This window comes from Oncorhynchus nerka, unplaced genomic scaffold (assembly GCF_034236695.1).
Source record: "Oncorhynchus nerka isolate Pitt River unplaced genomic scaffold, Oner_Uvic_2.0 unplaced_scaffold_1554, whole genome shotgun sequence".
NCBI classification, from domain to species: domain Eukaryota; kingdom Metazoa; phylum Chordata; class Actinopteri; order Salmoniformes; family Salmonidae; genus Oncorhynchus; species Oncorhynchus nerka.
The window spans coordinates 45,001-66,458 of record NW_027039763.1 but is presented as its reverse complement, the minus strand read 5'-3'; the positions used below and the strand labels follow the sequence as shown (position 1 = coordinate 66,458).

At 42.2% G+C, this 21,458-nt stretch overlaps 1 protein-coding gene across 1 annotated transcript in view; it reads right to left on the bottom strand.

Moving 5' to 3' along the window:
- The window catches only part of LOC115123215 (secretogranin-3), a 49,662-nt gene that overhangs the window by 6,063 nt on the left and 22,141 nt on the right, over window positions 1–21,458 (bottom strand). The window contains 3 exon segments of the mRNA XM_065015284.1: window positions 19,258–19,347; window positions 19,456–19,569; window positions 20,487–20,570. Of these exon segments, the coding sequence (XP_064871356.1) occupies window positions 19,258–19,347; window positions 19,456–19,569; window positions 20,487–20,570 (288 nt within the window).

Sequence of the window (21,458 nt, the reverse complement as noted above, 5' to 3'; positions counted from 1 at the left end):
CTGTGCAACTGGGTACTGGACTTCCTGACGGGCCGCCCCCAGGTGGTGAGGGTAGGCAACAACATCTCCTCCCCGCTGATCCTCAACACTGGGGCCCCACAAGGGTGCGTTCTGAGCCCTCTCCTGTACTCCCTGTTCACCCACGACTGCGTGGCCACGCACGCCTCCAACTCAATCATCAAGTTTGCGGACGACACAACAGTGGTAGGCTTGATTACCAACAACAACGAGACGGCCTACAGGGAGGAGGTGAGGGCCCTCGGAGTGTGGTGTCAGGAAAATAACCTCACACTCAACGTCAACAAAACTAAGGAGATGGTTGTGGACTTCAGGAAACAGCAGAGGGAACATCCCCCTATCCACATCGATGGAACAGGAGTGGAGAGGGTAGCAAGTTTTAAGTTCCTCGGCATACACATCACAGACAAACTGAATTGGTCCACTCACACAGACAGCATCGTGAAGAAGGCGCAGCAGCGCCTCTTCAACCTCAGGAGGCTGAAGAAATTCGGCTTGTCACCAAAAGCACTCACAAACTTCTACAGATGCACAATCGAGAGCATCCTGGCGGGCTGTATCACCGCCTGGTACGGCAACTGCTCCGCCCTCAACTGTAAGGCTCTCCAGAGGGTAGTGAGGTCTGCACAACGCATCACCGGGGGCAAACTACCTGCCCTCCAGGACACCTACACCACCCGATGTTACAGGAAGGCCATAAAGATCATCAAGGACATCAACCACCCGAGCCACTGCCTGTTCACCCCGCTATCATCCAGAAGGCGAGGTCAGTACAGGTGCATCAAAGCTGGGACCGAGAGACTGAAAAACAGCTTCTATCTCAAGGCCATCAGACTGTTAAACAGCCACCACTAACATTGAGTGGCTGCTGCCAACACACTGTCACTGACTCAACTCCAGCCACTTTAATAATGGGAATTGATGGGAAATGATGTAAATATATCACTAGCCACTTTAAACAATGCTACCTTATATAATGTTACATACCCTACATTATTCATCTCATATGCATACGTATATACTGTACTCTATATCATCGACTGCATCCTTATGTAATACATGTATCACTAGCCACTTTAACTATGCCACTTTGTTTACATACTCATCTCATATGTATATACTGTACTCGATACCATCTACTGTATCTTGCCTATGCTGCTCTGTACCATCACTCATTCATATATCCTTATGTACATATTCTTTATCCCCTTACACTGTGTATAAAACAGTAGTTTAGGAATTGTTAGTTAGATTACTTGTTGGTTATTACTGCATTGTCGGAACTAGAAGCACAAGCATTTCGCTACACTCGCAATAACATCTGCTAACCATGTGTATGTGACAAATAAAATTTGATTTGATTTGATTTGATTAACTGGCAGAGAAGTGTCCATCTGTTCCTCTAGCTACAGTATGTACAGACATAGAGCCACCCTGTACCAATGCCTAGAACAAACACAACACACATGTACGCTAGCATGCACATACAGTACACACACACACACACACACACACACACACACATCTCTAATGGAAGGAGCTGGGCCAGGGTAAATACAGTAAGTGGTGTGTTACCCAGGCAACCATTCTGTTTCCATGACTGTGTAATGTTGTCCCCCAACTGTATTGAACAGAGAGAGACAGACAGAGATAGAGAGATAGATAGAGAGAGAGAGAGAGAGAGAGAGAGAGAGAGAGAGAGCGAGAGCGAGAGAGCGAGAGAGGGAGAAAGAGAGAGAGAGAAAGAGAGAGAGAGAAACAGAGAGAGAGAGAGAGAAACAGAGAGAGGGAGAGAGAGAGAGAGAGAGAGAGAGAGAGAGAGAGAGAGAGAGAGAGAGAGCGAGAGAGCGAGAGAGAGAGAGAAAGAGAGAGAGAGAAAGAGAGAGAGAGAAACAGAGAGAGAGAGGGAGAGAGAGGGGAGAAACAGAGAGAGGGAGAGAAACAGAGAGAGAGAGAAACCGAGAGAAGGAGAGAGAGAGAGAAAACAGAGAGAAGGAGAGAGGGAGAGAAACAGAGAGAGGGAGAGAGGGAGAGAGAGAGAGAGAGAGAGAGAGAGAGAGAGAGAGAGGAGAGAGAGAGAGAGAGAGAGAGAGGAGAGAGGGAGGGAGAGAGAGAAACAGAGAGAGAGAAACCGAGAGAGGAGAGAGAGAGAGAAATCCATAAGAATCCATGACTCTAACCACTTCTGGGAAAATTGGAAAACACTAAACAAACAACAACACAAAGAATTATCTATCCAAAATGGAGATGTATGGGTAAATCACTTCTCCAATCTTTTTGGTTCTATAACAAAGAACAAAGAGCAAAAACATATACATGATCAAATACAGATCTTAGAATCAACTATTAAAGACTACCAGAACCCACTGGATTCTCCAATTACATTGAATGAGTTACAGGACAAAATAAAAACCCTTCAACCCAAAAAGGCCTGTGGTGTCGATGGTATCCTCAATGAAATGATCAAATATACAGACAACAAATTCCAATTGGCTATACTAAAACTCTTTAACATCATACTTAGCTCTGGCATCTTCCCCAATATTTGGAACCAAGGACTGATCACCCCAATCCACAAAAGTGGAGACAAATTTGACCCCAATAACTACCGTGGAATATGTGTTAACAGTAACCTTGGGAAAATCCTCTGCATTATTATTAACAGCAGACTCGTACATTTCCTCAATGAAAACAATGTACTGAGCAAATGTCAAATGGCTTTTACCAAATTACCGCAACAGACCATGTATTCACACTGCACACCCTAATTGACAACCAAACAAACCAAAACAAAGGCAAAGTCTTCTCATGCTTTGTTGATTTCAAAAAAGCCTTCGACTCAATCTGGCATGAGGGTCTGCTATACAAACTGATGGAAAGTGGTGTTGGGGGTAAAACATACGACATTATAAAATCCATGTACACAAACAACAAGTGTGCGGTTAAAATTGGCAAAAACACACACATTTCTTCACACAGGGTCGTGGGTTAGACAGGGATGCAGCTTAAGCCCCACCCTCTTCAACATATATATCAACGAATTGGCACGGGCACTAGAAAAGTCTGCAGCACCCGGCCTCCCCTGCTAGAATCCGAAGTCAAATGTCTGTTGTTTGCTGATGATCTGGTGCTTCTGTCACCAACCAAGGAGGGCCTACAGCAGCACCTAGATCTTATGCACAGATTCTGTCAGACCTGGGCCCTGACAGTAAATCTCAGTAAGACCAAAATAATGGTGTTCCAAAAAGGTCCAGTCACCAGGACTACAAATACAAATTCCATCTAGACACTGTTGCCCTAGAGCACACAAAAAACTATACATACCTTGGCCTAAACATCAGTGCCACAGGTAACTTCCACAAAGCTGTGAACGATCTGAGAGACAAGGCAAGAAGGGCATTCTATGCCATCAAAAGAAACATAAATTTCAACATACCAATTAGGATTTGGCTAAAAATACTTGAATCAGTCATAGAGCCCATTGCCCTTTATGGTTGTGAGGTCTGGGGTCCGCCACCAACCAAGACTTCACAAAATGGGACAAACACCAAATTGAGACTCTGCACGCAGAATTCTGCAAAAATATCCTCCGTGTACAACGTAAACACCAAATAATGCATGCAGAGCAGAATTAGGCCGATACCCACTAATTATCAAAATCCAGAAAAGAGCCATTAAATTCTACAACCACCTAAAAGGAAGCGATTCACAAACCTTCCATAACAAAGCCATCACCTACAGAGAGATGAACCTGGAGAAGAGTCCCCTAAGCAAGCTGGTCCTGGGGCTCTGTTCACAAACACAAACACACCCTACAGAGCCCCAGGACAACAGCACAATTAGACCTAACCAAATCATGAGAAAACAAAAAGATAATTACTTAACACATTGGAAAGAATTAACAAAAAACAGAACAAACTAGAATGCTATTTGGCCCTAAACAGAGAGTACACAGCGGCAGAATACCTGACCACTGTGACTGACCCAAAATTAAGGAAAGCTTTGACTATGTACAGACTCAGTGAACATAGCCTTGCTATTGAGAAAGGCCGCCGTAGGCAGACATGGCTCTCAAGAGAAGACAGGCTATGTGCTCACTGCCCACAAAATGAGGTGGAAACTGAGCTGCACTTCCTAACCTCCTGCCCAATGTATGACCATATTAGAGAGACATATTTCCCCAGATTACACAGATCCACAAAGAATTCGAAAACAAATCCAATTTTGAAAAACTCCCATATCTACTGGGTGAAATTCCACAGTGTGCCATCACAGCAGCAAGATTTGTGACCTGTTGCCACGAGAAAAGGGCAACCAGTGAAGAACAAACACCATTGTAAATACAACCCATATTTATGCTTATTTATTTTATCTTGTGTCCTTTAACTATTTGTACATTGTATATTTATATATAATATATACATTTGTAATGTCTTTACTGTTTTGAAACTTCTGTATGTGTAATGTTTACTGTTCATTTTTGTTGTTTTTCACCTTATATATTCAAATCTTTGTATGTTGTCTACCTCACTTGCTTTGGCAGAGGTGGGGTTAACACATGTTTCCCAAGGTGCCAATAAAGCCCTTGAATTGAAAAAAAAAAATTGAATTGAGAGGGAAACAGAGACCATTGGGGGCCAGAGAGAGAGAGAGAGAGAGAGCTGGGCGAGAGAGAGAGAACTGAGAGAAAGAGGAGAGAGAAAGAGAGAGAGAGAAACAGAGAGAGGATGAAGAAACAGAGAGTTTGGGAGAGAGGGGAGAAACAGCCTGAGAGGGAGAGAAACAGAGAGAGAGAGAAACACCAGGGTCTTGAGAGAGAGAAACAGAGAGAAGGGAGAGGGAGAGAAACAGAGAGAGCGGAGGAGCGGGGTGAGAGAGAGAACTTGGGGGAGAGAAGGAGAACACCAGAGAGAGAGAGAGAGAGAGGGAGAGAGGGAGAATGGACAGAGAGGGAGAGAAACAGCGAGAGCAGTAATCCAGACGAGAGAGACAAGTGCCTGGATTAAGAATCCATAGACTCTAACCACTTGAGGCAGGGAAAATTGGAAAACACTAAACAAACAACAACAACGGGCCACCGCCTTGATGTTATCCAAAATGGAGATGTATGGGTAAACCACTTCTCCAATCTTTTTAGCGTTCTATAACAAAGAACAAAGAGCAAAACCGTATGGCGAGATCAAATACAGATCCCCGGGAGAATCAACTATTAAAGACTACCAGAACCACACTGATATTCTCCAGACATGCATTGAATGAGTTACAGGACAAAATAAAACCCTTCAACCCAAAAAGGCCTGTGTGTCGATCCTCAATGAAATGATCAAATAGACAATGGCTATACTAAAACCATGTTTAACATCATACTTAGCTCTGGTGTCTAGCCCCAATATTTGGAACCAAGGACTGATCCCCGCCAATCCACAAAAGTGGAGACAAATTTGACGCCACCTGGTAACTACCGTCAGGAATATGTGTTAACAGTAACCTTGGGAAAATGCTCTGCAACTATTAAGAGGAGATCTGATTTCCTCAATGAAAACAATGTACTGAGCAAATGTCAAATTGGCTGAGAAAGAGGAGAGACCAGTTAGCTTTACACTGCAGGGCACCCTAATTGACAACCAAACAAACCAAAACAATGACTAGTCTTGAAACCTGCTTTGTTGATTTCAAAAAGCCTGAGAGAGATCGGAGAGCTGGCCAATCTGGCATGAGTTTTGGAGAGAAAATAAAGAAGGGATACTGGTCTGTAGTTGTTGACATACAGGGATCGAAAGTGGTGTTGAAGGGGTAAAACATCGACATTATAAAACAGAAGTACAGCAAACAACAAGGATGAGTTGAAAGGTGGCAAAAACACACCGAAATTTGGAGAAGAGAGGAGGGAATCGGGTCAAGCGGGCAGGTGCAGCTTAAGCCCCACCTTTCAACATATAGAGGGGAGAAAGAGGTCAGGCACAGGGCAGTGTGAGAAAAGTCTGCAGCACCGAGGCCTCCCCTGTCTAGAATCTTTTCAAATGTTGACGAAGTTTGCAGAGATCTGGTGCTTCTGGGGGAGGAGGATTCCAAGGAGGGAGGAGAAGCAGCACCTAGAGCTCTTATGGTTAGAGGCAGATGCTTGGGCCCTGACAGTAAAGTGGTAGACCAAAATAATGGTGTTCCAGCAGAGACAGAAGAGGAAAATGTAGAGAGAGCAGGGAAAAAGGTCCAGTGAAAGGATGCCAGGTCCGCAAACATCAGCCTCAGCTGCCACGGAGGTAACTTGAGCACAAAGCTGTGAGCCACGGAGCAGGAGGCAGGACCGGCCTTCCTGGAGGCCATCAGGGAAACATAGAAATCAAGGGATGCCAGATTAGGATTTGGAGGGTTGAGGAGGCACTTGAATCAGTCATAGAGCCCATTGCCCTTTAGGTTTGAGAGAGTCTGAAGAGATGATAGGAACCAAGAGGAGAAAATGGGACAAACAGCAAATTGAGATTGGGACTGCAAAAATATCCTCCGAGTAGGGGCAGTGTGGGAAATAATGCATGCAGAGCAGAGGGAAAAGGATACCCACTAATTATCAAAACTCCAGAAAGTTGCAGTGAGGTTAGTGGAAACCACATCTAGTAAAAGGAAGCGTATTCACCTGCCTTTCCATAGAGGGGGAAGCCATCACCTGAGGAAAAGAGGAGAGGAGTGGAAAGAAGAGTCCCTGAGACAATGAGTCAAAGGTAGACATGGGGAGGTTAACCAAATCATGAGAAAAACAAGAGATAATTACTTAACACATTGGAAAGAATTATCAAAAAATCAAGCAATTGAGAATGCTATTTGGGAACCTGGAGGGCGAGTAAATGAGCGGCAGAATACCTTGAACTGTAACTGACCCAAAATTAAAGGAGGCTTTGACTATGGGTAAGGGGAGAAAGAGAAATACCTTGGGAGATTGAGAAAGGCCTGCCACCACCCCGCTGACCAGAAGCTCTCAAGAGAAGACACGGCTATGTGCTCAGAGAGCAGTAGCCCAGCAAAATGAGGTGGAAACTGAGCTGCACACCAAACCTCCTCCCAGGGACTGGGGGAGGCATAGGCTGAGATGAATATTGTTGGCCGAGATCGGCAGTTCCAGAGGCTACCGGAGACCTGAACTCCACGTGGGTCGTGCGCGCTGGGACCACCAGATTAGAGTGAAATGCCACGCGGTGTGGAGCAGTTTGTATGGTCTGTGCAGAGAGGAGAGAACAGGGATGACAAACTAGTTGACAGGCTTTTGGGTGAAATTCTACAGTAATGCAAAGGAGATTGAAGCAAATGGACTGTGAATGTTGCCACAGAAAGGGCAACCAGTGAAGAACAAACACCATTGTAAATACAACCCATATTTATGCTTATTCATTTTATCGTGTGTCCTTTAACTATTTGTACATTGTATATTTATATATAAGGTTTGACATTTGTAATGTCCTTTTTTGTTTTGAAACTTCTGTCCTTATTTTGTAATGTTTACTGTTAATTTTTGTTGTTTTATTCTTTATATATTCACTTTGTATTTGTCTACCAGCTTTGAGAGTCCCAGCAACTGCTTAGCAACAAGTAGCCCATGCTTCATAGCTAGCAATTCAGCTAGCTAAGATAACTGTACAATTTTATGAAAAATGTTACTTCTTCAAAAGCAATTGGCTTGTTCCCAGTCTTCTATTGAGTCTTGGTTTTCCATTGAAAACCATTTAAATCTCAGACCTACAGGAGCTAGCCTCCAGCCATGACACTTGGGAAACCGTCCAACAAACCGTAATTCACATTACAAATGTCTTTCACATTACAATCTGTTCCCTGTACATTACAATCTGTTCCTACTGTTAATTTTTGTTGTTTTTCACTTTATATATTCACTTTGTATGTTGTCTAACTCACTTGCTTTGGCAATGTTAACACATGTTTCCCATGCCAATAAAACCCTTGAATTGAATTGAGAAACAGAGACAGGGAAATGCTCTCTTATACACTATAGGCTGCTTTCCCAGACACAGATTAAGCCTGGTCCTGGACTAAAAATGACTTCAATGGAGAATTCTCCATTGAAACCGTCCCTACCAGACCTGGGCTAGCCTTCAGCTGCTTGGGAAACCGTTCCTTCACATTACAAACCGTTCCCTTCACATTACAATCTGTTCCCTACATTACAAACACATTACAAACCGTTCCCTACACATTACAAACATTACAAACCGTTCCCTTCACATTACACATTACAAACCGTACACATTACAAACTGTTCACATTACAAACTGTTCTCTTACACATTACAAACCGTTCCCTACACATTACCGGTTCCCTTCACATTACAAACCGTTCCCTACACATTACAAACCGTTCCTTCACATTACAAACCGTTCCCTACACATTACAATTACTGTTCCCTACACATTCACATTACAAACCGTTCCACATTCAAACATTACAAACCGTTCCCTTCACATTACAAACCGTTCCCTTCACATTACAAACCGTTCCCTTCACATTACAAACCGTTCCCTTCATTACAAACCTTCCCTTCACATTACAAAAACCTTTCCCTTCATTCAAACCATTCCCTTCACATTACAATCCGTTCCCTACACATTACAAACCGTTCCCTACACATTACAAACTGTTCACGGGACTTTTGAGTCACTTCACATCTCATTTCCATAAGTGATCATATCTGGGTGAATAGATCTTCTGGTGAATAACCTAACAGTGTCAGTACCTGAGGAAAGCTCACTGGCATACTCAAACAGGAAGTGGAACCTGTTTCCTACTGTGTGTGTGATAGTGTGTGTTTTCCTCTATGAGTAGCTCCATGTTGACGGGGCCCTGACTCTCTCTATTACCTCCCCATCAGATGTCTCCTCTCTGCCATCAGTAAGGACGAGAGGCCCCTCTCTTCCCAGACACCCACCGGACTGCCTGACTGGCATACTAATCAACCACAATGGGTACAGAGAGGAGACCTGCACTCCACACACACACAGTGGCAATGGGCAGGTGGGACGAGGCCCCACCAAAATAACTGAGATTTTCATGCAATTCTGTTATTTCATGTCACAACAATAAACTGCATCATATCAGTTAGAAAACAATTGTATGGGCCTCCTGACTGGCGAGGCGGTCTAAGGCACTGCATCGCAGTGCTAGATGCGTCACTACAGACCCGGATTCGAGGTTATATCACAACCGGCTGTGATCGGGAGTCCCATGGGGCGGTGCACAATTGGCCCAGCGTCATCCGGGTTAGGGAGGGTTTGGCTGGGGGGGCTTTACTTGGCTCATCGCGCTCTAGCGACTCCTTGTGGTGGGCCGGGCACCTGCAGGCTGACCTAAGTCGTCAGTTGAACGGTGTTTCCTCCGACACATTGGTGCGGCTGGCTTCCAGGTTAAGTGGGCGGGTGTTAAGAAGTGTAGTTAGGCACGTTATGTTTCAGAGGACTCATGACTCGACATTCACCTCCCGAGCCTGTTGGGGAGTTGCAGCGATGAGACAAGATTGGGGAGAAAAGGGGGGTAACATATATATATATATTTTAATCGCTTGATCTAATAAGGTATATACACTGTTACTTTCCCATTGTATTGTCACTTTCCCATTGTATTGTTGTTTTGGTACATTTTTGTTGAGTAAGGCAGCTCCAAAATGCAGCTATTTCAGTCTCGCTGAGAGAGAGAGAGAGAGAGAGAGAGAAGAGAAGAGGAGACAGGGTAGATAGGAAAGAGGATAGAGAGAGAGTAGAGAGAGGAGAGTTGAGAGAGAGAGTGAAGAGAGAGAAGAGAGAGAAGAGAGAGAGAGAGAGAGAGAGAGAGAGGAGAGAGAGAGCACTAAACACAGGGTAGATAGGAAAGAGGATAGAAAATAACAGGGAGAGTTGAGAGAGGAGAAGAGAGGATAGAGGAGAGAGAGAGAGAAGGAGAGAGAGAGAGAGAGGGAGACTAAACACACACAGCCAAAATAACAGAGAGAGGAGAGAGAGGATAGAGAGAAAAGAAAGAGAGAGAGATAGGATAGAGGAGAGAAAAAAAGAGAGAGAAGGACCTGCAAAGACACACAGCCAAAAGAAGAGAGTATACTGTATATATAGAGAGGAGATGTATCAAGCGTCTCAGGGTGGGAGTACTTTTTCCCTGTCCATGTAATCGTATTCTTTGTGATCTAAAAGGCAGAACTGATCCCTAATCAGAACTCCTACTCTTAGGTGATTGATAAATACGGTCCCTGGACAGTACATTCAGGAGAGAGAAAATACACTCAACATAAGAATATCCTAAAAATATCTATAACTAATTATACCTCCAATAAAACAACAACCTATATCTAAGTGTCTGTCTTTATGGCTGTACAATAGACAGTTGATTGGTTATTTAGGAGGTCCCAGTGGTCCTCCACACCAGACAGTTGGACTGGGCTGGTCTCATACCAATGCATAGACTATCCTCATTAACATTTCATAGTCTTCTACTCAATGAACCACCAATGGGAACTGACGGAACACTTGGTTGACTGAATCTGCTTCACTCTTATTGACCAGTGGATGTCTACAGTATTACATTAAGTCAATGAAACAATGGCTGACCGAATCTGCTTCACTCTTATTGACTAGTGGATGTCTACAGGATTACATTAAGTCAATGAAACAATGGCTGACCGAATCTGCTTCACTCTTATTGACCAGTGGATGTCTACAGGATTACATTAAGTCAATGAAACAATGGCTGACCGAATCTGCTTCACTCTTATTGACCAGTGGATGTCTACAGTATTACATTAAGTCAATGAAACAATGGCTGACTGAATCTGCTTCACTCTTATTGACCAGTGGATGTCTACAGTATTACAATAAGTCAATGAAACAATGGCTGACTGAATCTGCTTCACTCTTATTGACCAGTGGATGTCTACAGTATTACATTAAGTAAATGAAACAATGGCTGACTGAATCTGCTTCACTCTTATTGACCAGTGGATGTCTACAGTATTACATTAAGTCAATGAAACAATGGCTGACTGAATCTGCTTCACTCTTATTGACCAGTGGATGTCTACAGTATTACATTAAGTAAATGAAACAATGGCTGACTGAATCTGCTTCACTCTTATTGACCAGTGGATGTCTACAGTATTACATTAAGTCAATGAAACAATGGCTGACTGAATCTGCTTCACTCTTATTGACCAGTGGATGTCTACAGTATTACATTAAGTCAATGAAACAATGGCTGACTGAATCTGCTTCACTCTTATTGACCAGTGGATGTCTACAGTATTACATTAAGTCAATGAAACAATGGCTGACTGAATCTGCTTCACTCTTATTGACCAGTGGATGTCTACAGTATTACATTAAGTCAATGAAACAATGGCTGACTGAATCTGCTTCACTCTTATTGACCAGTGGATGTCTACAGTATTACATTAAGTCAATGAAACAATGGCTGACTGAATCTGCTTCACTCTTATTGACCAGTGGATGTCTACAGTATTACATTAAGTCAATGAAACAATGGCTGACTGAATCTGCTTCACTCTTATTGACCAGTGGATGTCTACAGGATTACATTAAGTCAATGAAACAATGGCTGACTGAATCTGCTTCACTCTTATTGACCAGTGGATGTCTACAGTATTACATTAAGTCAATGAAACAATGGCTGACTGAATCTGCTTCACTCTTATTGACCAGTGGATGTCTACAGTATTACATTAAGTCAAATGAAACAATGGCTGACTGAATCTGCTTCACTCTTATTGACCAGTGGATGTCTACAGTATTACATTAAGTCAATGAAACAATGGCTGACTGAATCTGCTTCACTCTTATTGACCAGTGGATGTCTACAGTATTACATTAAGTCAATGAAACAATGGCTGACTGAATCTGCTTCACTCTTATTGACCAGTGGATGTCTACAGTATTACATTAAGTCAATGAAACAATGGCTGACTGAATCTGCTTCACTCTTATTGACTAGTGGATGTCTACAGTATTACATTAAGTCAATGAAACAATGGCTGACTGAATCTGCTTCACTCTTATTGACCAGTGGATGTCTACAGTATTACATTAAGTCAATGAAACAATGGCTGACTGAATCTGCTTCACTCTTATTGACCAGTGGATGTCTACAGTATTACATTAAGTCAATGAAACAATGGCTGACTGAATCTGCTTCACTCTTATTGACCAGTGGATGTCTACAGTATTACATTAAGTCAATGAAACAATGGCTGACCGAATCTGCTTCACTCTTATTGACTAGTGGATGTCTACAGGATTACATTAAGTCAATGAAACAATGGCTGACTGAATCTGCTTCACTCTGATTGACCAGTGGATGTCTACAGTATTACATTAAGTAAATGAAACAATGGCTGACTGACTGAATCTGCTTCACTCTTATTGACAAGTGGATGTCTACAGTATTACATTAAGTCAATGAAACAATGGCTGACTGAATCTGCTTCTCTCTGATTGACCAGTGGATGTCTACAGTATTACATTAAGTAAATGAAACAATGGCTGACTGAATCTGCTTCACTCTTATTGACCAGTGGATGTCTACAGTATTACATTAAGTCAATGAAACAATGGCTGACTGAATCTGCTTCACTCTTATTGACCAGTGGATGTCTACAGGATTACATTAAGTCAATGAAACAATGGCTGACTGAATCTGCTTCACTCTTATTGACTAGTGGATGTCTACAGTATTACATTAAGTCAATGAAACAATGGCTGACTGAATCTGCTTCACTCTTATTGACCAGTGGATGTCTACAGTATTACATTAAGTCAATGAAACAATGGCTGACTGAATCTGCTTCACTCTTATTGACCAGTGGATGTCTACAGTATTACATTAAGTCAATGAAACAATGGCTGACTGAATCTGCTTCACTCTTATTGACCAGTGATGTCTACAGTATTACATTAAGTCAATGAAACAATGGCTGACTGAATCTGCTTCACTCTGATTGACCAGTGGATGTCTACAGTATTACATTAAGTAAATGAAACAATGGCTGACTGAATCTGCTTCACTCTTATTGACCAGTGGATGTCTACAGTATTACATTAAGTCAATGAAACAATGGCTGACTGAATCTGCTTCACTCTTATTGACCAGTGGATGTCTACAGGATTACATTAAGTCAATGAAACAATGGCTGACTGAATCTGCTTCACTCTTATTGACTAGTGGATGTCTACAGTATTACATTAAGTCAATGAAACAATGGCTGACCGAATCTGCTTCACTCTTATTGACTAGTGGATGTCTACAGGATTACATTAAGTCAATGAAACAATGGCTGACTGAATCTGCTTCACTCTTATTGACCAGTGGATGTCTACAGTATTACATGAAGTAAATGAAACAATGGCTGACTGAATCTGCTTCACTCTTATTGACTAGTGGATGTCTACAGTATTACATTAAGTCAATGAAACAATGGCTGACTGAATCTGCTTCACTCTTATTGACCAGTGGATGTCTACAGTATTACAATAAGTCAATGAAACAATGGCTGACCGAAACTTAAGTCAATGCTTCACTCTGATTGACCAGTGGATGTCTATTACATTAAGTCAATGAAACAGGCTGACTCATTCTTCAATGACCAGTGGATGTCTACAGTATTACATTAAGTATGGCTGACTGAATCTGCTTCACTCTTATTGACCAGTGGATGTCTACAGTATTACATTAAGTAAATGAAACAATGGCTGACAATGGCGAATCTGCTTGCTCACTCTGATTGACCAGTGGATGCCTCTTGACCAGTGGATGTCTACAGGATTACATTAAGTCAATGAAACAATGGCTGACTGAATCTGCTTCACTCTTATTGACCAGTGGATGTCTACAGTATTACATTAAGTAAATGAAACAATGGCTGACTGAATCTGCTTCACTCTTATTGACCAGTGGATGTCTACAGTATTACATTAAGTCAATGAAACAATGGCTGACTGAATCTGCTTCACTCTTATTGACTAGTGGATGTCTGACTTCACTCTTATTGACCAGTGGATGTCTACAGTATCTTAAGTCAATGAAACAATGGCTGACTGAATCTGCTTCACTCTTATTGACCAGTGGATGTCCTTTACATTAAGTCTTGAATCTGCTTCATTGACCAGTGGATGTCAATGAAACAATGGCTGACTGAATCTGCTTCACTCTTAGTATGTACATTAAGTCAATGAAACAATGGCTGACCGAATCTGCTTCACTCTTATTGACTAGTGGATGTCTACAGGTCAATGAAACAATGGCTGACTGAATCTGCTTCACTCTTATTGACCAGTGGATGTCTACAGTATTACATTAAGTCAATGAAACAATGGCTGACTCTTATTGACTGAATCTGCATTAAGTCAATCAATGGCTGACTCATTAAGTTGACTTCACTCTTATTGACCAGTGGATGTCTACAGGATTACATTAAGTCAATGAAACAATGGCTGACTGAATCTGCTTCACTCTTATTGACTGAGTATCTGCTTCACTCTTATTTGACCAGTGGATGTCTACAGTCCAATGAAACAATGGCTGACTAGTGGAAACAATGGCTGACTGTCTACAGTATTACATTAAGTCAATGAAACAATGGCTGACCATGAATCTGCTTCACTCTTATTGACTAGTGGATGTCTTTAAGTCAATGAAACAATGGCTGACTGAATCTGTTCACTCTTATTGACCAGTGGATGTCTACAGTATTACATTAAGTCAATGAAACAATGGCTGACTGAATCTGCTTCAATGATTGACCAGTGGATGTCTACAGTATTACATTAAGTAAATGAAACAATGGCTGACTGAATCTGCTTCACTCTTATTGACCAGTGGATGTCTACAGTATTACATTAAGTCAATGAAACAATGGCTGACTGAATCTGCTTCACTCTGATTGACCAGTGGATGTCTACAGTATTACATTAAGTAAATGAAACAATGGCTGACTGAATCTGCTTCACTCTGATTGACCAGTGGATGTCTACAGTATTACATTAAGTCAATGAAACAATGGCTGACTGAATCTGCTTCACTCTTATTGACTAGTGGATGTCTACAGTATTACATTAAGTAAATGAAACAATGGCTGACCGAATCTGCTTCACTCTGATTGACCAGTGGATGTCTACAGTATTACATTAAGTCAATGAAACAATGGCTGACTGAATCTGCTTCACTCTTATTGACCAGTGGATGTCTACAGGACTACATTAAGTAAATGAAACAATGGCTGACTGAATCTGCTTCACTCTTATTGACCAGTGGATGTCTACAGTATTACATTAAGTAAATGAAACAATGGCTGACTGAATCTGCTTCACTCTTATTGACCAGTGGATGTCTACAGTATTACATTAAGTCAATGAAACAATGGCTGACTGAATCTGCTTCACTCTTATTGACCAGTGGATGTCTACAGTATTACATTAAGTCAATGAAACAATGGCTGACTGAATCTGCTTCACTCTGATTGACCAGTGGATGTCTACAGTATTACATTAAGTAAATGAAACAATGGCTGACTGAATCTGCTTCACTCTGATTGACCAGTGGATGTCTACAGTATTACATTAAGTCAATGAAACAATGGCTGACTGAATCTGCTTCACTCTTATTGACCAGTGGATGTCTACAGTATTACATTAAGTCAATGATTAAGTCAATGGCTGAACTCTTATGAACACAATGGCTGACCGAATCTGCTTCACTCTGATTGACCAGTGGATGTCTACAGTATTACATTAAGTCAATGAAACAATGGCTGACTGAATCTGCTTCACTCTTATTGACCAGTGGATGTCTACAGTATTACATTAAGTCAATGAAACAATGGCTGACTGAATCTGCTTCACTCTTATTGACTAAATTTGATTTGATGGATGTCTACAGTATTACATTAAGTCAATGAAACAATGGCTGACCGAATCTGCTTCACTCTTATTGACTAGTGGATGTCTACAGGATTACATTAAGTCAATGAAACAATGGCTGACTGAATCTGCTTCACTCTTATTGACCAGTGGATGTCTACAGTATTACATTAAGTCAATGAAACAATGGCTGACCGAATCTGCTTCACTCTTATTGACCAGTGGATGTCTACAGTATTACATTAAGTCAATGAAACAATGGCTGACCGAATCTGCTTCACTCTTATTGACTAGTGGATGTCTACAGTATTACATTAAGTCAATGAAACCATGGCTGACTGAATCTCCTTCACTCTTATTGACCAGTGGATGTCTACAGTATTACATTAAGTCAATGAAACAATGGCTGACGGAATCTGCTTCACTCTTATTGACCAGTGGATGTCTACAGTATTACATTAAGTAAATGAAACAATGGCTGACTGAATCTGCTTCACTCTTATTGACCAGTGGATGTCTACAGGATTACATTAAGTAAATGAAACAATGGCTGACTGAATCTGCTTCACTCTTATTGACCAGTGGATGTCTACAGTATTACATTAAGTCAATGAAACAATGGCTGACTGAATCTGCTTCACTCTGATTGACCAGTGGATGTCTACAGTATTACATTAAGTCAATGAAACAATGGCTGATAGTTGCAGTGTCATAACCAGGAAATGTTCTTGTCTGGGTCCTCTTCTGTGAGGGTTGATGAGGGTAACTGGGAGTAGATACACACACACACACACATGCACACACACACATCACAGTCATTAGGGCAGCAGACTCATCAAGTCAGTGTCCCAGTTCCAAATGGCATTCTAGTCCCTATGGAATGCACTACTTTTGACCAGGGCCCATAGGGTAGTGCCAGTAGTGCACTATATAGGGAATAATGTGCCATTTGGGATGCATGCCAAGCCTTATCCATATTCATGAGGTGTGGGGGTAACGCATCACCCACCAAGCTTATTTTAATTGCAAATCCAGCTGGACAAAGCAGACTTTAATTGAACTATTACTCAGTGTGTCGCTACAGACTTATCTGTGACCAGACACAGTTTGCAGTAGGAGGGGCGGGTGGGTGTGTGTGTATGTGTGTGTGTGTACTAATGTTGGAACGTTAGCTGAAACTGTACACTGAACAAAGGGACTGTTTGGGTCCTACAGAGATTGTATAGATTCTCCAGACAGACTCTACGTACAGCATAATGGACAGCAGCCAGCCCTGTTGACTCCAACACCAATCCTATACCAGACAGACAAGAATCTGTCTGTCTGTCTCTCTCTCTCTCTCTCTCTCTCAATTCAAGGGGCTTTATTAGCATGGGAAACGTGTTAACATTGCCAAAGCAAGTGAAATAAACAATAAACAAAAGTGAGCAGACACAAAACTATATCAACAAAAAATTATTAGAATTACTCAAAAAGTTTTAAAACGATAGACAACTGTTATATTATCAGCTATGTACGTCGTTTTAGAAATGTGCATCTCTCTCTCTCGCTCTCTCTTATATATATACAGTGCCTTGCGAAAGTATTCGGTCCCCTTGAACTTTGCGACCTTTTGCCACATTTCAGGCTTCAAACATAAAGATATAAAACTGTATTTTTTTGTGAAGAATCAACAACAAGTGGGACACAATCATGATGTGGAACGACATTTATTGGATATTTCAAACTTTTTTAACAAATTAAAAACTGAAAAATTGGGCGTGCAAAATTATTCAGCCCCCTTAAGTTAATACTTTGTAGCGCCACCTTTTGCTGCGATTACAGCTGTAAGTCGCTTGGGGTATGTCTCTATCAGTTTTGCACATTGAGAGACTGAAATTTTTTCCCATTCCTCCTTGCAAAACAGCTCGAGCTCAGTGAGGTTGGATGGAGAGCATTTGTGAACAGCAGTTTTCAGTTCTTTCCACAGATTCTCGATTGGATTCAGGTCTGGACTTTGACTTGGCCATTGTAACACCTGGATATGTTTATTTTTGAACCATTCCATTGTAGATTTTGCTTTATGTTTTGGATCATTGTCTTGTTGGAAGACAAATCTCCGTCCCAGTCTCAGGTCTTTTGCAGACTCCATCAGGTTTTCTTCCAGAATGGTCCTGTATTTGGTTCCATCCATCTTCCCATCAATTTTAACCATCTTCCCTGTCCCTGCTGAAGAAAAGCAGGCCCAAACCATGATGCTGCCACCACCATGTTTGACAGTGGGGATGGTGTGTTCAGGGTGATGTGCTGTGTTGCTTTTACACCAAACATAACATTTTGCATTGTTACCAAAAAGTTCAATTTTGGTTTCATCTGACCAGAGCACCTTCTTCCACATGTTTGGTGTGTCTCCCAGGTGGCTTGTGGCAAACTTTAAACGACACTTTTTATGCATATCTTTAAGAAATGGCTTTCTTCTTGCCACTCTTCCATAAAGGCCAGATTTGTGCAATATACGACTGATTGTTGTCCTATGGACAGAGTCTCCCACCTCAGCTGTAGATCTCTGCAGTTCATCCAGAGTGATCATGGGCCTCTTGGCTGCATCTCTGATCAGTCTTCTCCTTGTATGAGCTGAAAGTTTAGAGGGACGGCCAGGTCTTGGTAGATTTGCAGTGGTCTGATACTCCTTCCTTTTCAATATTATCGCTTGCACAGTGCTCCTTGGGATGTTTAAAGCTTGGGAAATCTTTTTGTATCCAAATCCGGCTTTAAACTTCTTCACCACAGTATCACGGACCTGCCTGGTGTGTTCCTTGTTCTTCATGATGCTCTCTGCGCTTTTAACGGACCTCTGAGACTATCACAGTGCAGGTGCATTTATACGGAGACTTGATTACACACAGGTGGATTGTATTTATCATCGTTAGTCATTTAGGTCAACATTGGATCATTCAGAGATCCTCACTGAACTTCTGGAGAGAGTTTGCTGTACTGAAAGTAAATGGGGCTGAATAATTTTGCACGCCCAATTTTTCAGTTTTTGATTTGTTAAAAAAGTTTGAAATATCCAATAAATGTCGTTCCACTTCATGATTGTGTCCCACTTGTTGTTGATTCTTCACAAAAAAATACAGTTTTATATCTTTATGTTTGAAGCCTGAAATGTGGCAAAAGGTCGCAAAGTTCAAGGGGGCCGAATACTTTCGCAAGGCACTGTATATACAGACACATTCTTGTCTGTCTGGTATAGGATTGGTGTTGGAGTCAACAGGGCTGGCTGCTGTCCATTATGCTGTACGTAGAGTCTGTCTGGAGAATCTATATATATATATATATATAGTTGTCTTACCGTCTTTGCCCTCGTCTTTGTTGTGTTTCTTCAGCCACTCAATGTTCTTCCTGATGGCTTCCAAGTAGATCTCAGACTTGCCTGGGTGATCTATAATAGAGAGGGAGATAACATTTTGAAATGTTCATTAAAATTGTTCAACTGAAATGGTTACTCTGGTAACATGTTTGCTGCAAACAGAATCCTTCTTGAACTCGCCTCTGGTCTCAGTGGACGGCGCTTCTTCCTTGGTTGAGTCTTTCAGGTTCTCATACTCCTTTTGCATCTTGGCCGCCTCTGCCTTGGTGTTGTCATCGTCCTCTGGGGTCTTCCCTGCAACACAGGCACAACAACAGACAGTTACCACCAACCAAACTCAACCCGACTGAACCCAACTCAACTCAACTCAACCCCACCCCACTACACCCAACCCAACCCAACCTAACCTAACCCCACCCAACCTCAAACCCAACCCCACCCCACCCAACCCAACCCAACCCAACCTAACCTAACCCCACCCAACCCCAAACCTAACCCAACCCAACCCCACCCAACCCAACCCAACCCAACCCAACCCAACCTCACCCCACCAAACCCCAACCCAACCCCACCACACCCAACCCAACCCAACCCAACCAACACAACCACACCACACCCAACCAAACCTAACGTAACACCACCACACCCAACCCAACCCCACCACACCCAATCCAACTCCACCACACCCAACCCAACCCCACCCCACCACACCCAACCCAAACCCCACCACACACAACCCAACCACACCACACCCAACAACACCCAACCCAACCCCACAACACCCAACCCTTAAAGGGGAAGTTCAGTATTACACGACCTGTCTGAGCAAAGTACCTTAACCTTACATTTACCTTTACCATAACCATCCATAAAAATAAACACATCCAGAAGGGAATAATGAAAAGTACAGCGACTGTAGATTTACCTGACACTAGTCACAGAGCCACCGCAAGGTCAATCAGGTGGAATGATATGAAAAGGACAGGTCACTCCATAGTGACTGGGTGATATTTACCTGTAGGAGGGATGATGCTAAGGATCCCCACTGACTGGGTGATATTTACCTGTAGGAGGGATGATGCTAAGGATCCCCACTGACTGGGTGATATTTACCTGTAGGAGGGATGATGCCAGGGATCCCCACTGACTGGGTGATATTTACCTGTAGGAGGGATGATGCCAGGGATCCCCACTGACTGGGTGATATTTACCTGTAGGAGGGATGATGCCAGGGATCCCCAGTGTTTTCCCCAGCTTATTCTTGGTCTGCAGAGCGATCATAGCATCCAGGTTCTCTACAGGAGCATAGACATATAGAGGTTAGACAGGTCTCCACAACACCACTCATTCAGTATACAATCTATATTCTCTATTTATACGTTCTACTTTTTCCTTCCTTCTAGCTCTCCCCTGTTCTACCTCTCGCCTCTTTTTCCACAGCACTACCATTATTTACTATATTATCTATTTCTGTTCCTCTACTTCTTTCCTATCTCTTCTACACTCCCTTTTCTCTACCGTTCCCTCTCTCTTTCCTCTTTTTCATTCAAGAACACCACTCATTATACTATGAGGGTCCTGATTCCAGAACCCCACTCATTATACTATGAGAGTCCTGATTCCAGAACACAACTCATTATACTATGAGGGTTCTGATTCCAGAACCCCACTCATTATACTATGAGGGTTCTGATTCCAGAACACCACTCATTATACTATGAGGGTCCTGATTCCAGAACACCACTCATTATACTATGAGGGTTCTGATTCCAGAACACCACTCATTATACTATGAGGGTTCTGATTCCAGAACACCACTCATTATACTATGAGGGTTCTGATTCCAAAACACCACTCATTATACTATGAGGGTTCTGATTCCAGAACACCACTCATTATACTATGAGGGTTCTGATTCCAGAACACCACTCATTATACTATGAGGGTCCTGATTCCAGAACACCACTCATTATACTATGAGGGTTCTGATTCCAGAACACCACTCATTATACTATGAGGGTCCTGATTCCAGAACACCACTCATTATACTATGAGGGTTCTGATTCCAGAGGGTTCTGATTCCACACATTATACTGTGAGGGTCCTGATTCCAGAACACCACTCATTATACTATGAGGGTTCTGATTCCAAAACACCACTCATTATACTATGAGGGTTCTGAT